At 37.1% G+C, this 20,458-nt stretch overlaps 3 protein-coding genes and 2 long non-coding RNA genes across 7 annotated transcripts; 3 read left to right on the forward strand and 2 right to left on the reverse strand.

Moving 5' to 3' along the window:
• The first annotated feature begins 158 nt into the window (after positions 1 to 158).
• Positions 159 to 3,195, forward strand: LOC122527262 (WW domain-binding protein 2). Of its 2 annotated transcripts, XM_043651275.1 has the most exons (6): positions 159 to 317; positions 614 to 948; positions 1,037 to 1,189; positions 1,323 to 1,517; positions 2,804 to 2,889; positions 2,978 to 3,195. In XM_043651275.1, the coding sequence occupies exons 1-6, from the start codon at positions 262 to 264 to the stop codon at positions 3,023 to 3,025; spliced, it is 873 nt and encodes a 290-aa protein (XP_043507210.1). In that variant the 5' UTR covers positions 159 to 261; the 3' UTR covers positions 3,026 to 3,195. The 2 variants fall into 2 exon arrangements, with proteins under 2 accessions (XP_043507210.1, XP_043507209.1); XM_043651274.1 differs by lacking the exons at positions 2,804 to 2,889; positions 2,978 to 3,195 and having other exon boundaries at positions 1,323 to 2,033.
• Positions 3,196 to 4,008: 813 nt separating this feature from the next.
• Positions 4,009 to 5,868, reverse strand: LOC122527261. The gene is made up of 2 exons (XM_043651273.1): positions 4,433 to 5,868; positions 4,009 to 4,361 (listed from the first exon to the last, which is right to left on the reverse strand). Exons 1-2 carry the CDS (start codon positions 5,186 to 5,188, stop codon positions 4,146 to 4,148), a joined length of 972 nt encoding a protein of 323 aa, XP_043507208.1. The 5' UTR covers positions 5,189 to 5,868; the 3' UTR covers positions 4,009 to 4,145.
• On the forward strand, positions 5,639 to 5,926 carry LOC122527269. The gene is made up of 2 exons (XR_006306315.1): positions 5,639 to 5,716; positions 5,814 to 5,926. It is a non-coding gene; the product is annotated as an uncharacterized LOC122527269 (long non-coding RNA).
• Positions 5,927 to 6,059: 133 nt separating this feature from the next.
• On the forward strand, positions 6,060 to 8,157 carry LOC122527268. Its single transcript, XR_006306314.1, has 2 exons — positions 6,060 to 6,198; positions 7,997 to 8,157. It is a non-coding gene; the product is annotated as an uncharacterized LOC122527268 (long non-coding RNA).
• Positions 6,076 to 9,217, reverse strand: LOC122527263 (ubiquitin domain-containing protein UBFD1-like). Of its 2 annotated transcripts, XR_006306313.1 has the most exons (6): positions 9,085 to 9,217; positions 8,211 to 8,585; positions 7,899 to 8,089; positions 7,631 to 7,819; positions 7,292 to 7,500; positions 6,076 to 6,824 (listed from the first exon to the last, which is right to left on the reverse strand). XR_006306313.1 is itself a non-coding variant. In XM_043651276.1 (5 exons), exons 1-5 carry the CDS (start codon positions 9,095 to 9,097, stop codon positions 7,390 to 7,392), a joined length of 879 nt encoding a protein of 292 aa, XP_043507211.1. In that variant the 5' UTR covers positions 9,098 to 9,217; the 3' UTR covers positions 6,076 to 7,389. The 2 variants fall into 2 exon arrangements, 1 of the variants encoding a protein (XP_043507211.1); XM_043651276.1 differs by having other exon boundaries at positions 6,076 to 7,500.
• Between the last annotated feature and the right edge of the window lie 11,241 nt (positions 9,218 to 20,458).

The following is a 20,458-nucleotide window of genomic DNA, read 5'->3' on the forward strand; positions in this document are numbered from 1 at the left end:
AGTAATTAGTAAAGTATTTTGTGCAATCATTAAAAAAGCTTTAACTGAGGACGACAGTTACGCATTTATGTGAAATACAAACTGACTATAGTATGTATGTATAATATACATTGTATATATATATGTATATAACCTTAGATGTATTACAGCGAGATGTATGCGCGTGCGCGCTGCGCCATACTTATCACTTATGAATCAGCTGATAAAGGAAGGAATTGTTACTAGAAATTTCAGCAGTATTGGAGACGATATTAAAAAAGTATGTCGTTAAATACAGCGCACACCAACGGCGGTGTTCTAATACACGCCGGAGAGTGGTAAGTTATGAAATATATCTGCAAGTATCACTAACGTCATATTTTTGTTTCACATGGTCTTCCTTGTGACGTTCTACAACGTAGTTATCGTCGTGACCTTCCAAATACAACTTCCTTTTTATCAATAATCATTTCTCCGAATATTAATGCTACATCAAAGACACGTCATACTTTTGCTCCTTTTGCAAAATTTTTAGAATAGATAAATATTGTCTCAAGTTCTTTCTCAATTTTTTTCCATTATAATTAGTATAAATAAATAAAATATTCACTTCATCAAATGTTTGCTTTTTTAGCATATTGTTATTCTGCGACAATGTCACGATGGAATTCCATGGGCAAGAGCAGGCAGAATTTACTGGTACCAAACATGGTAGATTATACTTGACCACCCATCGAATGATTTTTAATGCCAAAGATCACAAGGAAAAGATGCAGTCATTTAGCTTTCCTTTCATAACACTGAGCGAAGTTGAGGTGGAACAACCAATATTTGGTGCCAATTACATCAAAGGTAAATGCCGTGCTCAACCAAATGGTAATTGGATTGGAGAATGCAAATTCAAGTTGCACTTCAAAAGTGGTGGTGCAATAGAATTTGGTCAAGCTATGTTAAGAGCAGCAGCAATGGGTAATTTATATAGATATAAATTAAATACTTTTCTTTTATTATCTTTGAGTATTGTATATTTGAAACAAATGTTTTTATCTATTCTTAGCTCAACGTAATGGACCTGCAAATGATGCTCCACCACCATATGAACCACCAACATCAAACTTCTATGCAGCTCCACCACCTGCTTATCAAACTACTCCAACTGGCTATTACGGTTGGCTCCCACGAAATGATGCATTTTCAAATGCTCCACCAGGTTAAACATCTATTTTTCTAAGATTTTCATAATATTATAAAGATCCTATCCATTTTCCAGCAATTGATACAATTTGATTTTTTAATATTATATATATGGATATAAATGGATATAAATAAATTGTATTCTATAGCAAACAGTGTATATATGACGGATATGCCACCTCCATATCCTGGTATAAATACACCTTATGAAGGATATGCAAATGTACATCCACAAGGTGCATGGGGCAACTCCAGTCAACAACCTAATTGGACTCCACCTCAACAAAATGGAGCACCCGGATGGGCTAACCCAAGTTATAATGCCCAACCAATGTCCCAAGCAGGTGCGTATCCGAACTATGGACAGCCAGCATATAATGGTTACCCACAAAATCCTCCACCATATACTCCATATTCCCAAGGTAATCATTATGTACACCCTAACTATTATCCACAACAAAATCCTTATAATCCATATCCTCCCTCTAATTACTAATTGTAAAGTGTTTTGTGTATGCACCTTTATATCACTCTTTATGCGAATAATAATGATCAAATTTTCGAAAATCTTTAAAATCAATTAATAATAGATGAAAAATAAAAACATTAACTAATATATTAAATAAGAAAACATAAGGATGCACTTGTATATTACATTATTCTTTGTAACATAAAGATTATATGATATAACATACACATTACAGTATTAAATGAGTATCAAATTATTTTTAAATATTTGTTCTTTCTACCAGTTGGTATTGTATATTAAAATATTATATTTTTGTTGCTTCAAACATAGCTTTGTGATGATCATTATAATACAAAAACATATTATGTTATTAAAATTTAGCCAAACATAACTTGCTGTTTTTATTTAAACCCACCAATTTGAAGTATTGCTTTATTATAAAAATTTTATAAATTTTTTCCTCAAAGGATTGAATAACATCATAGTTTGTTTCTACTTGAAAAACTTTGAGGTTTTGAATATTATGCAACATTATTGCACAACAGGTTTGGTTGACCTGCAGTAAGGTTGACTTTCACTATGCTCAGTTATTATCTCATAGTTGTCAGAGATAGTTCAAAAATACGCCAGTTGTTATTTTGAGTCGTTAATTATTTTTAATTTGTTTATTTATCTGTATAAATTAACAAAAAAGTACATCAATTATTAATTTTATTTCTCTTTTATTAAAATAGCATTGAATTTAGATTTTTAATACAATCAATGACTCATTCAATCAAAGTGTCCTTCCATAAAATATTACTTCATTACTGCTTGAAAGATTGTGTTAATTTATTAATTTCTTAATCAGAATATTCATATATAAAATTCATATATAAAAATATCGCAAATGATACATTTTATAGTCTTATTTTCATGATAAAATTTATTAATACCATTATAAAATAAATAAAATTGTCTTAAGAAGATCAAACCACGAAATATTTAAATAATAAATTTGTTTAAATATCTTTCATAAAAATAAAAAATGCCAGATCAATTTAAATTTACTACATCAAACATGTATAAATGTATGTGATTTGACATAAATTTAAACATATTTTCGGATAAAAATTTAATGTTTCTGTTACATTAGTGTTTTATTCTTTTCATTTTTTACAGATGCAAAAGCAGCAGAAGCTGCTCAAAGTGCATATTATGATCCAAACAGACCACAATGTGCCTACGTTCCACCTCCTGCATACTATGTAAGTAGAACTTTTATTAAATAATTCAAAAATATCATACAGAATCAAAAATTAATATTACAAAGAAATTTTTTTGTATATATTTTAGGAAAGCCCGCCAAGTTTTCAACAGGCAACAGAGAAAAAAGACCAGTAGAAATGCATCCTTGAAATCTGAAAATAATGATGTAATGTCAGCACTTGTTCAATTAGTATTATATGCATGATATGCTGTACTGCATAGCAACAGGTATATGCATTCCACTTTAGGTTTTGCTATATGTCGTTTTGGTGTGTGTAATTAAATGGAATAATATTTCTATCTTTCTTATGCTATTCGTAATTTCTGAATATAACACTATATATTGTATTTTTGTGCTTTAAAGTACAGGAGTATTTATAATTACAATGTAAACTGTATAAATGATCTATACAAAAATTTTATCGTTGTGTTTTATGCAATTAAATGAATATATAAAATAAAAGTTGCTGTATACGAACATGGAAAAAAAATCACACTGAAATACGTTATCTATATTCATATATTTTATTAAAAAAATTATAAACTGAATATATTTGTACATGTACGCATATATATAATTAAATATAAAATAACAATTGATTGCCTCCAATAAAGTTTATATATTAAATTTATATGAAACTTCATTAGTCAAAGTATGCTTAACTGTATATATTTATTTATTGGACATAAAACTTGTAACATATGCATTCAAATGCAATTGTACGAATACAAAAATAATTTGAAATGTATAATGGCAGTTATATTGTTATTTCATTTGTGTCAGTAGTACCCAAAATATTCTATAACTTTTATTTCGACTAGTTTTAACTATGGCAAAACCAATAAATATCCAATAATTGTATGTAACTTTATAATAATTGGAATATACAATCTAAAATATTGCGAAATTTAATCTTTTATACATTTTAATCTATACATTAATAAATATATATGGTATTTATATATATACACATATATTTATAATTAAAAATGGCATCTTTAAATATTTTGCTAGATAAGAATTTTGTATATAAATAATATAATACTACTCATCGATAGTATGTCCCATAATATATATAAAGTTTTTGTACATGTAAAAATTTTATATATATTTAATTAAATATTAATATAATGCAATAATTTTAATGCAAATCTTTCAACATGATAAAATAATATAAAATTTTTTACTCCATAGAATGCTATCTATGTAGTCTATAAAATTGTTCAAATACAATTTTGCATTATATATAAAAATCTATCCATATTCTGAGGTGACTGTTAAACTGAAGTTTCCTCCTTCAACATAAGTGCTATGATACCAAATTCTTGTATCTAACAGAACGATGTCCCCAGCATAAACAGTAAAATTGAAACGCATACAAACAGTATCACATTCTGGAGTTGGAGCGATACTCCATGTTTTATTGCCTATAATTTGCCCTTGCCACATTAGACGTGAGATATAATCTAGCTATAAAAAAAGTCTGTGATTAATTAAAAATTAATTAAAAATAAATATGCATGTATTATTATTATACATACATGCATAATAGCACCTTCTTCATATCCCAAAAAAACATAATTGGAATAAGGAACCTCTGCATCCTCTGGTAAAAAATGAGGTACATTGTAATATTGTTTCATAATGTCCAAAATCTGAAGGTGACAATTTTTCCAACCAACATACCAAGGATCTTTATTATTATGTTGCATAGCTCTTTCCTCACTCATTGCAAAAACATCGCGCAAATTAGTGAGATTACTTTTAAAATGCAAGAACTGACATTCATCTACTGAATCATAAGCACCATCAGTATTCTCATATAAATCTTTGAAGAATTTCCAGCTAAATACCTTTGAAGCTGGCCAATGACTTGCAGCATGTTTTATCACCATAGGTCTAGAGGAATAAGCATATTGTTTGAATTCATCTCTTGTTAAATTTGGCAAGATCAATGCAGAAGTAACACCCTGACAATAATCACAATTTGATATTGGCCTTGTAAATTCCCATATAAAATAATTATTTGGTATTAAGCATCTAGTTTCACGAACACTTCTGATTATATCAAAATATAAATATTTAAAAAGTATGCTACAAAATATCGGTGTCAATAAGGCAAGAAGAACCTTTTTAGAGCACAAGTGATATAAGAGATGGTTCTTTTTATTCTTTATATTATTTCCTAGACTAGCAGACTTAAGATCTACTAGTGATGCACCTTGTTCCAGAAAGCTCTCGGTTAAAGCTAGAAATGCTCCTTCTATATCTTCTAAAATATTATCACTTTCTTCCATTACTAGCAGAGCAAATGATTCAGAATTTTATGTAGATTCAAGTAACCATTAGTATTAGACGTTCTTTTTTTTTTTATATTTATCTATTTAGAAGATAATATTCATATTTCAAATTAATGACAACATTAATCCCGCAGCGATGAACATAGGATTAAATTCATTGTTTCTCTGTCCATTTCTTTAAAACTTATTTCTTATTTTTAGCACTTTGCTTAATTCATAATCACTTTATTCATTAAATCATGGATTTTCTACCACAGAGAATAGCATTGTCTGATTGTATGGAACATGTATCTTAAATGTTGGTTAGATATCAGTCAATAATGACAAATTAACGAGATATTTCATTATTTGTGAAAAATGATACAAGACACAGTTTGAATTGGCACTAGTTAATTTAAATGGCCAGTGATATTGCAGAAACAGATTTCCACAAATTGTGTTATATGTATTCTCTTGGCATATACACGCACACAAGCACTATATTAAACCTTGAACCATTTACATATATTTCATCGAAATGTGAAGGTTTGTATTACTTGTGAAATATACAAAATATTTTGATTTGGGTGAAGCTATATTGAACAATTCTTATTCTATTATCTTTTTTTAATTTCAAATAGAGTAAATTCGGCAAAACGACTTGTTTCGCCTCGAGTAATTTAAAACCATAATAGGAAGTTTCCTGTTCACACAAACATAAGATAATCTAAATGCCCTGTAACGATGCGGGTAAGAAGTTAGAATCGGTTTAAAAGCTTGAAAATTAATTTATTATAATTTATTTAGTAGAATAACTTAAAAATGGTGAATATTTATATTTTATTATATTTTAATATAATTTGTAAGAGGGGGAAAAAAAAAGGAAAATATAGACTCACGATAGAGAAGACTTAAAATTGTTTATTCTTATCAAATCACACAACATGATGTACAAGTCTTGTTTTAAATGGACACTGAAATAATTTTTCGAATGTGCAAATAGTTATGAATTCCATGTAGATATTACGGTAAATACAAGTTTGATTTGTCGTTTTTCTGGATTCTCCTTTCTTCAGTTGTACATGTTATACAGTATAAAACCTAATTTACAGTAGCTTATAATACTAACATTACGTAATAATTTAACTTACGCTCGTCGAGATATACAATCCACTTGAATTCTATTACACAGCGAAATTTCTGACGATTCTTAATTGCCCTGACCAATTTTTATCATACGTCTTACATATAGGCCAATATCAAATGTATTTCGACAAATTCGTTGTTTCATAATCGAACAGTACCACTCATTGTACTGAATTGCATTTTTTTTTTTATTCGTGTTAAATGCGGACTATATTTCTTGATAACTTAGCTCATTGTAACCTAATAAATGTTTATAATTTCGTTCTCTTTTGTTTTTTTTTAATCGAATCAAATTTGCAACGTATTTGTTTTGGAACCTAATACTTTTAAAATCAGTTTTAATAATGAACATAAATTGCATTTATAAAAACAGATTTGAAACAATCTGTCTCTAAATTATTTTAATTTCTCATTTAATGTCATTAAATCTAGTAAAAAGTTGAATAATTTCTCGACGAACTTCAAAAGATTGTAAATGCAACATCATAACTTCTTTCTTCACTTCCTCCTACAAATGTAATTTTACAAACATTTCACTTTTATTTTAAAGATTCAAGTGTTTCTATTTAAATAAACAGAAAAGCTGAAATTCTTTGATCTGTTCATTTAAATGACAATTTTTTTCCTAAGATAATAAAATGTTTTTTTTTTAAATGTAAATGTATTTTTATAATAGTTAAAAAACTTATTATATTTACAAGTCTTATACATGATATAATTCACAGAAAATAAGGTTACAGTTACAGCATTATTTCAATGTATTAAAAGATTTCAATAATTCGGAAATCGTAATATTGTATAAACATTTCTTTTTTGCTATTAGAAACAATGATTATATCAATTTTTATAAAATATCTTTGTTATTATTTTTAATAAAATTAAAAATCGTCTAAGGAAATTTCTTTAACAGAAAGAGAGAATATTTTTATTAAAACATATCAGTTATTATCCAACGCAAAATAAGTTATTACTTACTGTTAAAAACGTGTGACTAGTACAGTCGTGTTTGTATCAATGCTTACACCTGATTACGCTTTGTTTTCGAATAGACCAAAATTTTCATCAATGTTCAATCAGAAGTAGCACCACTTGCCAAGAATAGCATCTTTTATAGCCGATATGTACTGTGCAGGAACCCAATATATCCAATATCTCGAAGCTTCTGTTGTGCCTAGCTGTATAGCCTAAAATTTTAAAAAATGTTTCAAATAGTATTAACATAACAGTCAATTCATTCTCTGTGAAGAACTGGCAGATGGATCACAGAAAACTTGAATTAAACTAGAGCAAACCACTTTATCTTTAAGTACAAACCATGATATGATACTCTGGATGATCATGTATTGGTTCACTGTGTACACCTTTAATGGAATTCATAGGTATTTTATCTGTCCTTTCTTTTGTACCAATCCAAAGCTGATCTTGCTCCAATTTAAATGTTAATCTAACTTTACCACCGGATTTATTTAACATGCCAGCCAATGGAAATTCTGGTAGAGGTTCCTAAAATTTAAAACAATAAAGTTAAAATATATAATACTTAATAACAATTATTGTTTTCATTAAAGAGAATAAGTCATACCTTACTATCTAATATACCAGGCATCACATCATCAGGTATGCCTTTATCTAATACTTTCCTATGTATTTTTTGCTGAGATAAAGGTTCTTTATTTGTAGCGGAAGCAGCTTCATCTGACAAATCCTGTTTGGTTGGAATCGAAATGGCTAATACATCATCTAGTTTTGACCCTACTACCATGACTTTGGCACCTTAAAAATTATATAATTGTATAATAGAGCATATAATAAATATTTAATGAACGCCAGTCCACATAAGAGCAAACATTGTATTATATATTAATTGTACAACATTGTATTATATAAAAATTACCTTTTGTAACCCCCAAATTTCTTAATGTTTGTTCATCTTTGGCTAATCCTTTAATCATAACTTTTTGCATAGCTTGTGGCACAGATATGATATTTTGGAGATGAGTTTTTAATTCCGCCACTGTGCCATCAAGTGGAAAATTTATATTAATCCTTTGCTTATTATATACCACTTTAAAGTCTATATTCTCTTGGGGTGGATTTTGCGAGGTAGTTGCAATATTATTATCTATCTTTTGTATATTTTCAATCTCATGTTTTGACGTTGAATCTTTCGTTTCTACCAATAAATTTTCATTAGAATTTGTGTTTGATAGCAATTCAGCACAAGAAGTCGAGTTACACGATTTGTCGTTGCTTTCACTTTTTGCAGCATCTATAAAATAAAAGGAACTTAATATATTACAAATGTTGACATCATTGTGTCAAATTCAATACGATCTTATAAAACACATATTTCTATAAGATTTTAATAATACTTTAATCGATTATAAGAAAAATAGTGAAAACGTAACTATTGAATAAATCAGAAAAAGAAAAATTTTGCAAATGATAAGGTTATGTTTAAAATGACACATATTTGTCAGAACAGGGAGAATGCACTTCGTCAAGAAATGTATAAATATCAAATTCTGTAGCGTTTAAAATTACTTTGAATAATATTAATAAAAAAGTTAAGGTAGAAATATATAAATAAATGTTCGTACGAAAATTAATCCAACATACACAATTGACCGACTAATATTTTTTGGTACGATATTTTTTGCAAGGCAGATATTAATTTTTTTTTAAAATAATTAAAAATAAGAACAAAAAATATTTATCGATTGAATATTGCTAATAAAAAACACGAAAATCGTCAAGTTAGTACGTACCGACGTACTCCATGATGAACCGTATTTCGTCGACCAATCAAACTATTGTAGGATGAGTTACAGTTACTACTATTCGTATTTACTATAAACCTTGGAATGACTTTCAAATTTTCAAGAAGTTCTGTTACTCAAAAAATAATTATGAGTAACATTTAATAAAAGGGATTATTTATATAAAAGTCTTATTCCTTTGAAGTTCTTAATATGATTAGAATTAGCATCTAACTTGCATATTAATGAGATGCAACAGCATAAAACATTTCTCATCCAAATATCAATAATAATTTCATAATTTTAAATAAAATAGATATTATGAATATATGTATATGTAGAAATTACATACAGGTCATTCTGAATATATTTTGTCCAAGTTTCAATGAATAAAAGATCCTTTTATAAACACTGACTTATAGTTATCAACGAAAAAAAAGAGCCATGATTAAATCGTAAAACACGGATTAGAGCTTCTTCGGACCTACATACATATAAATACATAATATAAAATGCAATAATGTTAGATATCAACCGTATTATGGAATCTGGAGATACACTATTTGACAATAACGTAACAGATTCTTAATTTCTTTACTTAATCATCATATCTGTACCATTATACTAGTCACACACGAAGCATACACATACCTCTTTTGGGGATGCTGTAATGCAATAGTTCTTTAATACGCCGTCATGCCATAGACGAGGTCTGTGATTGCTTATTGAAAATCACAGACAAGGTATACGAATAGAATCTTACGGATTTTCGTGACCCGGGACTTAAAATACAGACATACTAAAAAATGGTGAGTTGAAGAACTAGCGAATGCACCAGAAATTTGACTTTTGAAACTCATAAAAGTGATGAATACTAAAAAGTGAAGAAAGGCTGTGATTATATCAAGTGATACAAGTACAAATGACACATGTCGTGCGACTTACTAAGGTCACATGTTCTCCTGACGAAAAATGCAACTATTCAGCCCTGAACTACCTCTCCTACACGAGGTATTTCAGCTCCAAAAATTTTCGACAAAACCTCTGTATAAAGAAAACCGCTTATCAACGGGCAATACCGTGCCACTTCCTCGAGTGCCATGTTCTCCTAATACGAATTTTCAACTAGCTATTCCTTCTCGTACACGAGATGTTCCAGCTTCAAAATTAACCGAAAAATCCCTGTATCAGGAGAACCGCACATTGGAGCTCGATGATGCGCCACCTTCTCGAGTTTTATGTTCTCCTGATACAAAATACGAATTTTCAGCCAACAATTCCTTCTCGCTCACGAGTTATTTCAGCTTCAAAAACTTTCGACAAAACTTCTGTATCAGGAGAACATCTCATTTGCGGGCGATGTCGTGCCATCTTTTCGAGTGTCATGTTCTCCTGATACAGAATACTAATTTTCAGCAAGCTATTCCTCCTCATTCACGAGAAATTCCAGCTTCAAAATTTTTCGAAAAACCTCTGTATCAGGAGAACCGCTCATCCGCGGGCGATGTCGTGCCACCTTCTCGAGTGTCATATCCTCCTCATATAAAGTACGAATTTTCAGCCAGCTATTCATCCTCATACACGAGATATTCCATCTTCGAGCTTTTTCGAAAAACGTCTGTATCAGGAGAACAGCTCATTTGCGGGCGATGTCGTGCCACCTTTTCGAGTGTCATGTTCTCCTGATACAGAATACTAATTTTCAGCAAGCTATTCCTCCTCATTCACGAGAAATTCCAGCTTCAAAATTTTTCGAAAAACCTCTGTATCAGGAGAACCGCTCATCAGCGGCCGATGTCGTGCCACCTTCTCGAGTGTCATATCCTCCTCATATAAAGTAGGAATTTTCAGCCAGCTATTCATCCTCATACACGAGATATTCCATCTTCGAGCTTTTTCGAAAAACGTCTGTATCAGGAGAACCGCTCATCAGCGGCCGAAGTCGTGCCACCTTCTCGAGTGTCATGATCTCCTGATACAGAATACGAATTTTCAGCCAGCTATTCCACCTTATTCACGAGAAATTCCAGCTTCAAAATTTTTGGAAAAACCTCTGGATTAGGAGAAACGCTCATCCGCGGCCGATGTCGTGCCCCCTTCTCGAGTGTCACGTTCTCCTGATACAAAATACGAATTTTCAGCCAGCTATTCGTCCTCATACACGAGATATTCCATCTGCGAGCTTTTTCGAAAAACGTCTGTATCAGGAGAACCGCTCATCAGCGGCCGATGTCGTGCCACCTTCTCCAGTGCCATGTTCTCCTGATACAGAATACGAATTTTCAGCCAGCTATTCCACCTTATTCACGAGAAATTCCAGCTTCAAAATTTTTGGAAAAACCTCTGGATTAGGAGAAACGCTCATCCGCGGCCGATGCCGTGCCACCTTCTTGAGTGTCATGTTATCCTGATACAAAATACGAATTTTCAGCCAGCTACTAGTCCTCATACACGAGATATTACATCTTCAAAATTTTTCGAAAAATGTCTGTACCAGGAGAACCCCTCATTTGCGCCCGATATCGTGCCACCTTCTCGAGTGTCATGTTCTCCTGATACAGAATACGAAATTTCAGCCAGCTATTCCTCCTCATTCACGAGAAATTCCAGCTTCTATATTTTTCGAAAAACCTCTGTATCAGGAGAACCGCTCAGCAGCGGGCGATGTCGTGCCACTTTCTCGAGTGGCATGTTCTCCTGGTACAAAATACGAATTTTCAGCCAGCTATTCGTCCTCATACACGAGATATTCCATCTTCAAAATTTTTGGAAAAATGTCTGTACCAGGAGAACCCCTCATTTGCGGCCGATGTCGTGCCACCTTCTCGAGTGTCATGTTCTCCTGATACAGAATACGAATTTTCAGCCAGCTATTCCTCCTCATTCACGAGTCATTCCAGCTTCAACGTTTTTGGAAATACCTGTATATCAGGAGAACCGCTCATCCGCGGAAGATGTCGTGCCACCTTCTGGAGTGCCATATTCTCCTGATACAAAGTACGAGTTTTCAGCCAGCTAGTCCTCCTCATTCACGAGTCATTACAGCTTCAAAATTTTTCGAAAAACCTCTGTATCAGGAGAACCGCTCATCAGCGGCCGATGTCGAGCCACCTTCTCGAGTGCCATGTTCTCCTGGTTTAGAATACGAATTTTCAGCCAGCTATTCCTCCTCATTCACGAGTCATTCCATCTTCAATGTTTTTGGAAAAACCTCTGTATCAGGAGAAGCGCACATCAGCGGCCGATGCCGTGCCACCTCATCGAGTGCCATGTTCTCCTGATACAGAATACGAATTTTCAGCCAGCTATTCCTCCTCATTCACGAGTCATTCCATCTTCAATGTTTTTGGAGAAACCTCTGTATCAGGAGAACCGCACATCAGCGGCCGATGTCGTGCCACCTCCTTGAGTGCCATGTTCTCCTGATACAGAATACGAATTTTCAGCCAGCTATTCCTCCTCATTCACGAGTCATTCCATCTTCAATGTTTTTGGAGAAACCTCTGTATCAGGAGAACCGCACATCAGCGGCCGATGTCGTGCCACCTCCTCGAGTGCCATGTTCTCCTGATACAGAATACGAATTTTCAGCCAGCTATTCCTCCTCATTCACGAGTCATTCCATCTTCAAAATTTTTCGAAAAACCTCTGTATCAGGAGAACCGCTCATCCGCGGGCGATGTCGTGCCACATTCTCGAGTGTCATACCCTCCTCATATGAAGTACGAATTTTCAGCCAGCTATTCATCCTCATACACGAGATATTCCATCTTCGAGCTTTTCCGAAAAACGTCTGTATCAGGAGAACCGCTCATCAGCGGCCGAAGTCGTGCCACCTTCTCGAGTGTCATGTTCTCCTGATACAGAATATGAATTTTCAGTCAGCTAGTCCTCCTCATTCACGAGTCATTCCATCTTCAATGTTTTTGGAAAAACCTCTGTATCAGGAGAACCGCACATCAGCGGCCGATGCCGTGCCACCTCCTCGAGTGCCATGTTCTCCTGATACAGAATACGAATTTTCAGCCAGCTATTCCTCCCCATTCACGAGTCATACCAGGTTGAACGTTTTTCGAAAAACCTATGTATCAGGAGAACCCCTCATTCGCGGGATATGTCGTGCCACATTCTCGAGTGTCATATTCTCCTGATACAGAATACGTCCTCATACACGAGATATTCCATCTTCAAAATTTTTCGAAAAACCTCTGGATTATGAGAAACGCTCATCCGCGGGCGATGTCGTGCCACCTTATCGATTGTCATGTTCTCCTGATACAAAATACGAATTTGCAGCCGGCTATTCGTCCTCATACACGAGATATTCCATCTTAAAAATTTTTGGCAAAATGTCTGTATCAGGAGAACCCCACATTTGCGGGCGTTGTCGTGCCACTTTCTGTAGTATCATGTTCTCCTGATACAAAGTACGAGTTTTCAGCCAGCTATTCCTCCTCATTCACGAGTCATTAAAGCATCAACGTTTTTGGAAATACCTGTGTATCAGGAGAACCGCTCATTCGCGGGAGGTGTCGAGCCACCTTCACGAGTGTCATGTTCTCCCGATACAAAGTACGAGTTTTCAGCCAGCTAGTCCTCCTCATTCACGAGTCATTCCAGCTTCAATATTTATCGAATAACGTCTGTATCAGGAGAGAACCCCTCATTCGCGGGCTATATCGTGCCACCTCCTCGAGTGTCATGTTCTCCTGATACAGAATACGCATTGTCAGCCAGCTATTCCTCCTCATTCACGAGAAATTCCAGCTTCAAAGTTTTTCGAAAAACCGCTGTATCAGGAGAACCGCTCATCAGCGGCCGATGTCGAGCCACCTTCTCGAGTGCGATGTTCTCCTGGTACAGAATACGAATTTTCAGCCAGCTATTCCTCCTTAATCACGAGATATTCCATCTTCAATATTTTTGGAAAAATTTCTGGATCAGGAGAACCCCACATTTGCGGGCGATGTCGTGCCACTTTCTGTAGTATCATGCTCTCCTGATACAAAGTACGAATTTTCAGCCAGCTATTCCTCCTCATTCACGAGTCATTCCATCTCCAAAATTTTTCGAAAAACCTCTATATCAGGAGAACCGCTCATCCGCGGGCGATGTCGTGCCACCTTCTCGAGTGTCATGTTCTCCTGATACAAAGTATGAATTTTCAGCCAGCTATTCCTCCACATTCACGAGTCATTACAGGTTCAACGTTTTTCGAAAAACCTATGTATCAGGAGTACCGCTCAGCAGCGGGCGATGTCGTGTCACTTTCTCGAGTGGCATGTTCTCTTGGTACAGAATACTAATTTCCAGCCAGATATTCGTCCTCATACACGAGATATTCCATCTTCAACATTTTTCGAAAAACCTCTGTATCAGGAGAACCGCTCATCAGCGGCAGATGTCGTGCCACCTTCTCGAGTGTCATGTTCTCCTGATACAGAATACGAATTTTCAGCCAGCTATTCCACCTTATTCACGAGAAATTCCAGCTTCAAAATTTTTGGAAAAACCTCTGGATTAGGAGAAACGCACATCCGCGGCCGATGTCGTGCCACCTTCTCGAGTGTCACGTTCTCCTGATACAAAATACGAATTTTCAGCCAGCTATTCGTCCTCATACACGAGATATTCCATCTTCGAGCTTTTCCGAAAAACGTCTGTATCAGGAGAACCGCACATCAGCGGCCGATGTCGTGCCACCTCCTCGAGTGCCATGTTCTCCTGATACACAATACGAATTTTCAGCCAGCTATTCCTCCTCATTCACGAGAAATTCCAGCTTCAATGTTTTTCGAAAAACCGCTGTATCAGGAGAACCGCACATCAGCGGCCGATGTCGTGCCACCTCCTCGAGTGCCATGTTCTCCTGATACAGAATACGAANGTCATATCCTCCTCATATAAAGTACGAATTTTCAGCCAGCTATTCATCCTCATACACGAGATATTCCATCTTCGAGCTTTTCCGAAAAACGTCTATATCAGAAGAACCGCTCATCAGCGGCCGAAGTCGTGCCACCTTCTCGAGTGAAATGTTCTCCTGATACAGAATACGAATTTTCAGCCAGCTATTCCACCTTATTCACGAGATATTGCATCTTCAAAATTTTTCGAAAAACTTATCTATCAGGAGAACCGCTCATCAGCGGCCGATGTCGTGCCACCTTCTGGAGTGTCATGTTCTCCTGATACAGAATACGAATTTTCAGCCAGCTATTCCTCCTCATTCACGAGTCATTCCAGCATCAACGTTTTTGGAAATACCTGTGTATCAGGAGAACCCCTCATTTGCGTGCGATGTCGTGCCACCTTCTCGAGTGTCATGTTCTCCTGATACAGAATACGAGTTTTCAGCCAGCTATTCCTCCTCATTCACGAGTCATTCCAGGTTCAACGTTCTTCGAAAAACATGTGTATCAGGAGAACCGCACATCAGCGGCCGATGTCGTGCCACCTTCTCCAGTGCCATGCTCTCCTGATACAGAATACAAATTTTCAGCCAGCTATTCCTCCACATTCACGAGTCATTCCAGGTTCTACGTTTTTCGAAAAATCTCTGTATCAGGAGAACCGCTCATCCGCGGGCGATGTCGTGCTACCTTCTCGAGTGTCATATCCTCCTCATATAAAGTACGAATTTTCAGCCAGCTATTCCTCTTCATTCACGAGTCATTCCAGGTTCAAAGTTTTTCGAAAAACTTATGTATCAGGAGAGCCGCTCATCAGCGGCCGATGTCGTGCCACCTTCTGGAGTGTCATGTTCTCCTGATACAGAATACGAATTTTCAGCCAGCTAGTCCTCCTCATTTACGAGTCATTCCAGGTTCAACGTTCTTCGAAAAACCTCTGTATCAGGAGAACCGCACAGCAGCGGCCGAGTCGTGCCACCTTCTCCAGTGCCATGCTCTCCTTATACAGAATACGAATTTTCAGCCGGCTATTCCTCCTCATTCACGATTCATTCCATCTTCAAAATTTTTCGAAAATCCTCTGTATCAGGAGAACCGCTCATCCGCGGGCGATGTCGTGCCACCTTCTCGAATGTCATGTTCTCCTCATACAAAGTACGAATTTTCAGCCAGCTATTCCTCTTCATTCACGAGTCATTCCCGGTTCAACGTTTTTCGAAAAACCTATTTATCAGTAGAATCCCTCATTCGCGGGCTATGTCGTGCCACCTCCTCGAGTGTCATATTCTCCTGATACAGAATACGAATTGGCAGTCAGCTATTCGTCCTCATACACGAGATATTCCATCTTCAAAATTTTTCGAAAAACCTCTGTATCAGGAGAAACGCTCATCCGCGGGCGATGTCGTGCCACCCTCTCGATTGTCATGCTCTCCTGATACAGAATACTAATATTCAGTCAGCTATTCCTCCTCATTCACGAGAAATTCCAGCTTCAAGGTTTTTGGAAATACCCGTGTATTAGGAGAGAACCCCTCATTCGCGGGCTATATCGTGCCACCTTCTCGAGTGTCATGTTCTCCTGATACAGAATACGAATTGTCAGGCAGCTATTCGTCCTCATACACGAGATATTCCATCTTCAAAATTTTCCGAAAAACCTCTGAATCAGGAGAACCGCACATCAGCGGCCGATGTCGTGCCACCGTCTCGAGTGTCATGTTCTCCAGATACAGAATACGAATTGTCAGCCAGATATTCCTCCTCATTCACGGGAAATTCCAGCTTCAAAATTTTTCGAAAAACCTCTGTATCAGGAAAGAAACCCTCATTCGCGGGCTATGTCGTGCCACCTTCTCGAGTGTCATATTCTCCTGATACAGAATACGAATTGTCAGCCAGCTAATCGGCCTCATACACGAGATATTCCATCTTCAATATTTTTCGAAAAATGTCTGTACCAGGAGAAACCCTCATTTTCGGCCGATGTCGTGCCACCTTCTCGAGTGTCATGTTCTCCTGATACAGAATACGAATTTTCAGCCAGCTATACCTCCTCATTCACGAGAAATTCCAGCTTCTATATTTTTCGAAAAACCTCTGTATCAGGAGAACCGCTCAGCAGCGGGCGATGTCGTACCACCTTCTCGAGTGTCATGTTCTCCTGATACAGAATACGAGATTTCAGCCTGCTATTCCTCCTCATTCACGAGTCATTCCAGGTTCCACGTACTTCGAAAAACCTGTGTATCAGGAGAACCGCACATCAGCGGCCGATGTCGTGCCACCTTCTCCAGTGCCATGTTCTCCTGATACAGAATGCTAATTTTCAGCCAGCTATTCCTCCTCATTCACGAGAAATTCCAGGTTCTATATTTTTCGAAAAACGTCTGTATCAGGAGAACCACTCATTCGCGGGCGATGTCGATACACCTCCTCGAGAATCATGTTCTCCTGATGCAAAATACAAATTTTCAGCCAGCTATTCCTCCTCATTCACGAGTCATTCCAGCTTCAACGTTTTTGGAGATACCTGTGTTTCAGGAGAACCGCTCATCCGCGGGAGATATCGAGCCACCTTCACGAGTGTCATGTTCTCCCGATACAAAGTACGAGTCTTCAGCCAGCTAGTCCTCCTCATTCACGAGTCATTCCAGCTTCAATATTTATGGAAAAACGTCTGTATCAGGAGAGAACCCCGCATTCGCGGGCTATGTCGTGCCACCTTCTCGAGTGTCATGTTCTCCTGATACAAAGTACGAATTTTCAGCCAGCTATTCCTCCTTATTCACGAGTCATTCCAGGTTCAACGTTTTTCGAAAAACTTATGTATCAGGAGAATCCCTCATTCGCGGGCTATGTCGTGTCACCTTCTTGAGTGACATACTTTCCTGATACAGAATACGAATTGTCAGCCAGCTATTCGTCCTCATAGATGAGATATTCCATCTGCAAAATTTTTCGGAAAACCTCTGTATCAGGAGAACCGCTCATCCGCGGGCGATGTCGTGCCACCTTCTCGAGTGTCATGTTCTCCTGATACAAAGTACGAATTTTCAGCCAGCTATTCCTCCTCATTCACGAGTCATTCCAGGTTCAGCGTTTTTCGAAAAACCTCTGTATTAGGAAAACCGCTCATCCGCGTGCGATGTCGTTACACCTCCTCGAGAATCATGGTATCCTGATGCAAAATACGAATTGTCAGCTAGCTATTCGTCCTCATAGATGAGATATTCCATCTTCAAAATTTTTCGGAAAACGTCTGTATCAGGAGAGAACCCCGCATTCGCGGCCGATGTCGTGCCACCTTTTCGAGTGTCATGTTCTCCTGATACGGAATACTAATTTTCAGCAAGCTATTCCTCCTCATTCACGAGAAATTCAAGCTTCAAAATTTTTCGAAAAACCTCTGTGTCAGGAGAACCGCTCATTTTCGGCCGATGTCGTGCCACCTTCTCGAGTGTCATGTTCTCCTGATACAGAATACGAATTTTCAGCCAGCTATTCCTCCTCATTCACGAGAAATTCCAGCTTCGATATTTTTCGAAAAACCTCTGTATCAGGAGAACCGCTCAGCAGCGGGCGATGTCGTACCACCTTCTCGAGTGTCATGTTCTCCTGATACAGAATACGAGATTTCAGCCTGCTATTCCTCCTCATTCACGAGTCATTCCAGGTTCCACGTACTTCGAAAAACCTGTGTATCAGGAGAACCGCACATCAGCGGCCGATGTCGTGCCACCTTCTCCAGTGCCATGTTCTCCTGATACAGAATACGAATTTTCAGCCAGCTATTCCTCTTCATTCACGAGAAATTCCAGCTTCAAAATTTTTCGAAAAACCTCTGTGTCAGGAGAACCGCTCATCCGCTGGCGATGTCGTGCCACCTTCTCGAGTGTCATATCTTCCTCATATAAAGTACGAATTTTCAGCCAGCTATTCATCCTCATACATGAGATATTCCATCTTCGAGCTTTCCCGAAAAACGTCTGTATCAGGAGAACCGCTCATCAGCGGCCGAAGTCGTGCCACCTTCTCGAGTGTCATGTTCTCCTGATACAGAATACGAATTGTCAGCCAGCTATCCGTCCTCATACACGAGATATTCCATCTTCAAAATTTTTCGAAAAACGTCTATATCAGGAGAACCGCTCAGGAGCGAGAGATGTCGTGCCACCTTCTCGAGTGTCATGTTCTCCTGATACAAAGTATGAATTTTCAGCCAGCTATTCCTCCACATTCACGAGTCATTCCAGGTTCAACGTATTCCGAAAAACCTATGTATCAGGAGTACCGCTCAGCAGCGGGCGATGTCGTGCCACTTTCTCTAGTGGCATGTTCTCCTGGTACAAATTACGAATTTTCAGCCAGCTGTTCCTCCTCATTCACGAGTCATTCCAGGTTCAACGTTTTTCGAAAAACCTCTGTATCAGGAGAACCGCTCACCCGCGGGCGATGTGGTGCCACCTTTTCGAGTGTCATGTTCTCCTGATACAGAATGCTAATTTTCAGCCAGCTATTCCTCCTCATTCACGAGAAATTCCAGGTTCTATATTTTTCGAAAAACGTCTGTATCAGGAGAACCACTCATTCGCGGGCTATGTCGTGCCACCTTCTCGAGTGTCATGTTCTCCTGATACAAAATTCGCATTGTCAGCCAGCTATTCGTCCTCATACACGAGATATTCAATCATCAAAATTTTTCGAAATACGTCTGTATCAGGAGAACAGCTCATCCGCGGGCGATGTCGTGCCACCTTCTCGAGTGTCATGTTCTCCTGATACAAAGTACGAATTTTCAGCCAGGTATACCTCCTCATTCGCGAGTCATTCCGGGTTCAACGTTTTTCGAAAAACCTATGTATCAGGAGAACCCCTCATTCGCGGGCTATGTCGTGCCACCTTCTCGAGTGTCATATTCTCCTGATATAGAATACGAATTGTCAGCCAGCTATTCGGCCTCATACACGAGATATTCCATTTTCAATATTTTTCGAAAAACCTCTGTATCAGGGGAACCACTCATCCGCGGGTGATGTCGTGCCACTTTCTCGTGTGGCATGTCCGCCTGGTACAAAATACGAATTTTCGGCCAGCTATTCGCCTTCATACACGAGATATTTCAGCTTCAAAATTTTTAGAAAAATGTCTGTATCAGGAGAACCGCTCATCAGCGGCCGATGTCGTGCCACCTTCTCGAGTGTCATGTTCTCCTGATACAGAATACGAATTTTCAGCCAGCTATACCTCCTCATTCACGAGAAATTCCAGCTTCTATATTTTTCGAAAAACCTCTGTATCAGGAGAACCGCTCAGGAGCGAGCGATGTCGTGCCACCTTCTCGAGTGTCATGTTCTCCTGATACAGAATGCTAATTTTCAGCCAGCTATTCCTCCTCATTCACGAGAAATTCCAGGTTCTATATTTTTCGAAAAACGTCTGTATCAGGAGAACCACTCATTCGCGGGCTA

This window comes from Frieseomelitta varia, unplaced genomic scaffold (genome assembly GCF_011392965.1).
Source record: "Frieseomelitta varia isolate USP_RPSP 00005682 unplaced genomic scaffold, Fvar_1.2 scaffold_214, whole genome shotgun sequence".
NCBI classification, from domain to species: domain Eukaryota; kingdom Metazoa; phylum Arthropoda; class Insecta; order Hymenoptera; family Apidae; genus Frieseomelitta; species Frieseomelitta varia.

What these genes read in the sequence shown, in the direction of transcription:
- LOC122527262 (XM_043651274.1), top strand. Translation starts at nt 262, where the DNA reads ATGTCGTTAAATACAGCGCACACCAACGGCGGTGTTCTAATACACGCC. An exon ending in GTTAAGAGCAGCAGCAATGG is followed by an intron (nt 949 to 1,036) that starts GTAATTTATATA and finishes ATCTATTCTTAG; the next exon opens with CTCAACGTAATGGACCTGCA. An exon ending in ATTTTCAAATGCTCCACCAG is followed by an intron (nt 1,190 to 1,322) that starts GTTAAACATCTA and finishes TGTATTCTATAG; the next exon opens with CAAACAGTGTATATATGACG.
- LOC122527261 (XM_043651273.1), bottom strand. Translation starts at nt 5,188, where the DNA reads ATGGAAGAAAGTGATAATATTTTAGAAGATATAGAAGGAGCATTTCTA. An exon ending in AAGAAGGTGCTATTATGCAT is followed by an intron (nt 4,362 to 4,432) that starts GTATGTATAATA and finishes CTTTTTTTATAG; the next exon opens with CTAGATTATATCTCACGTCT.
- LOC122527263 (XM_043651276.1), bottom strand. An exon ending in AAATTTGGGGGTTACAAAAG is followed by an intron (nt 8,090 to 8,210) that starts GTAATTTTTATA and finishes ATAATTTTTAAG; the next exon opens with GTGCCAAAGTCATGGTAGTA. An exon ending in CTGGTATATTAGATAGTAAG is followed by an intron (nt 7,820 to 7,898) that starts GTATGACTTATT and finishes TTTAAATTTTAG; the next exon opens with GAACCTCTACCAGAATTTCC.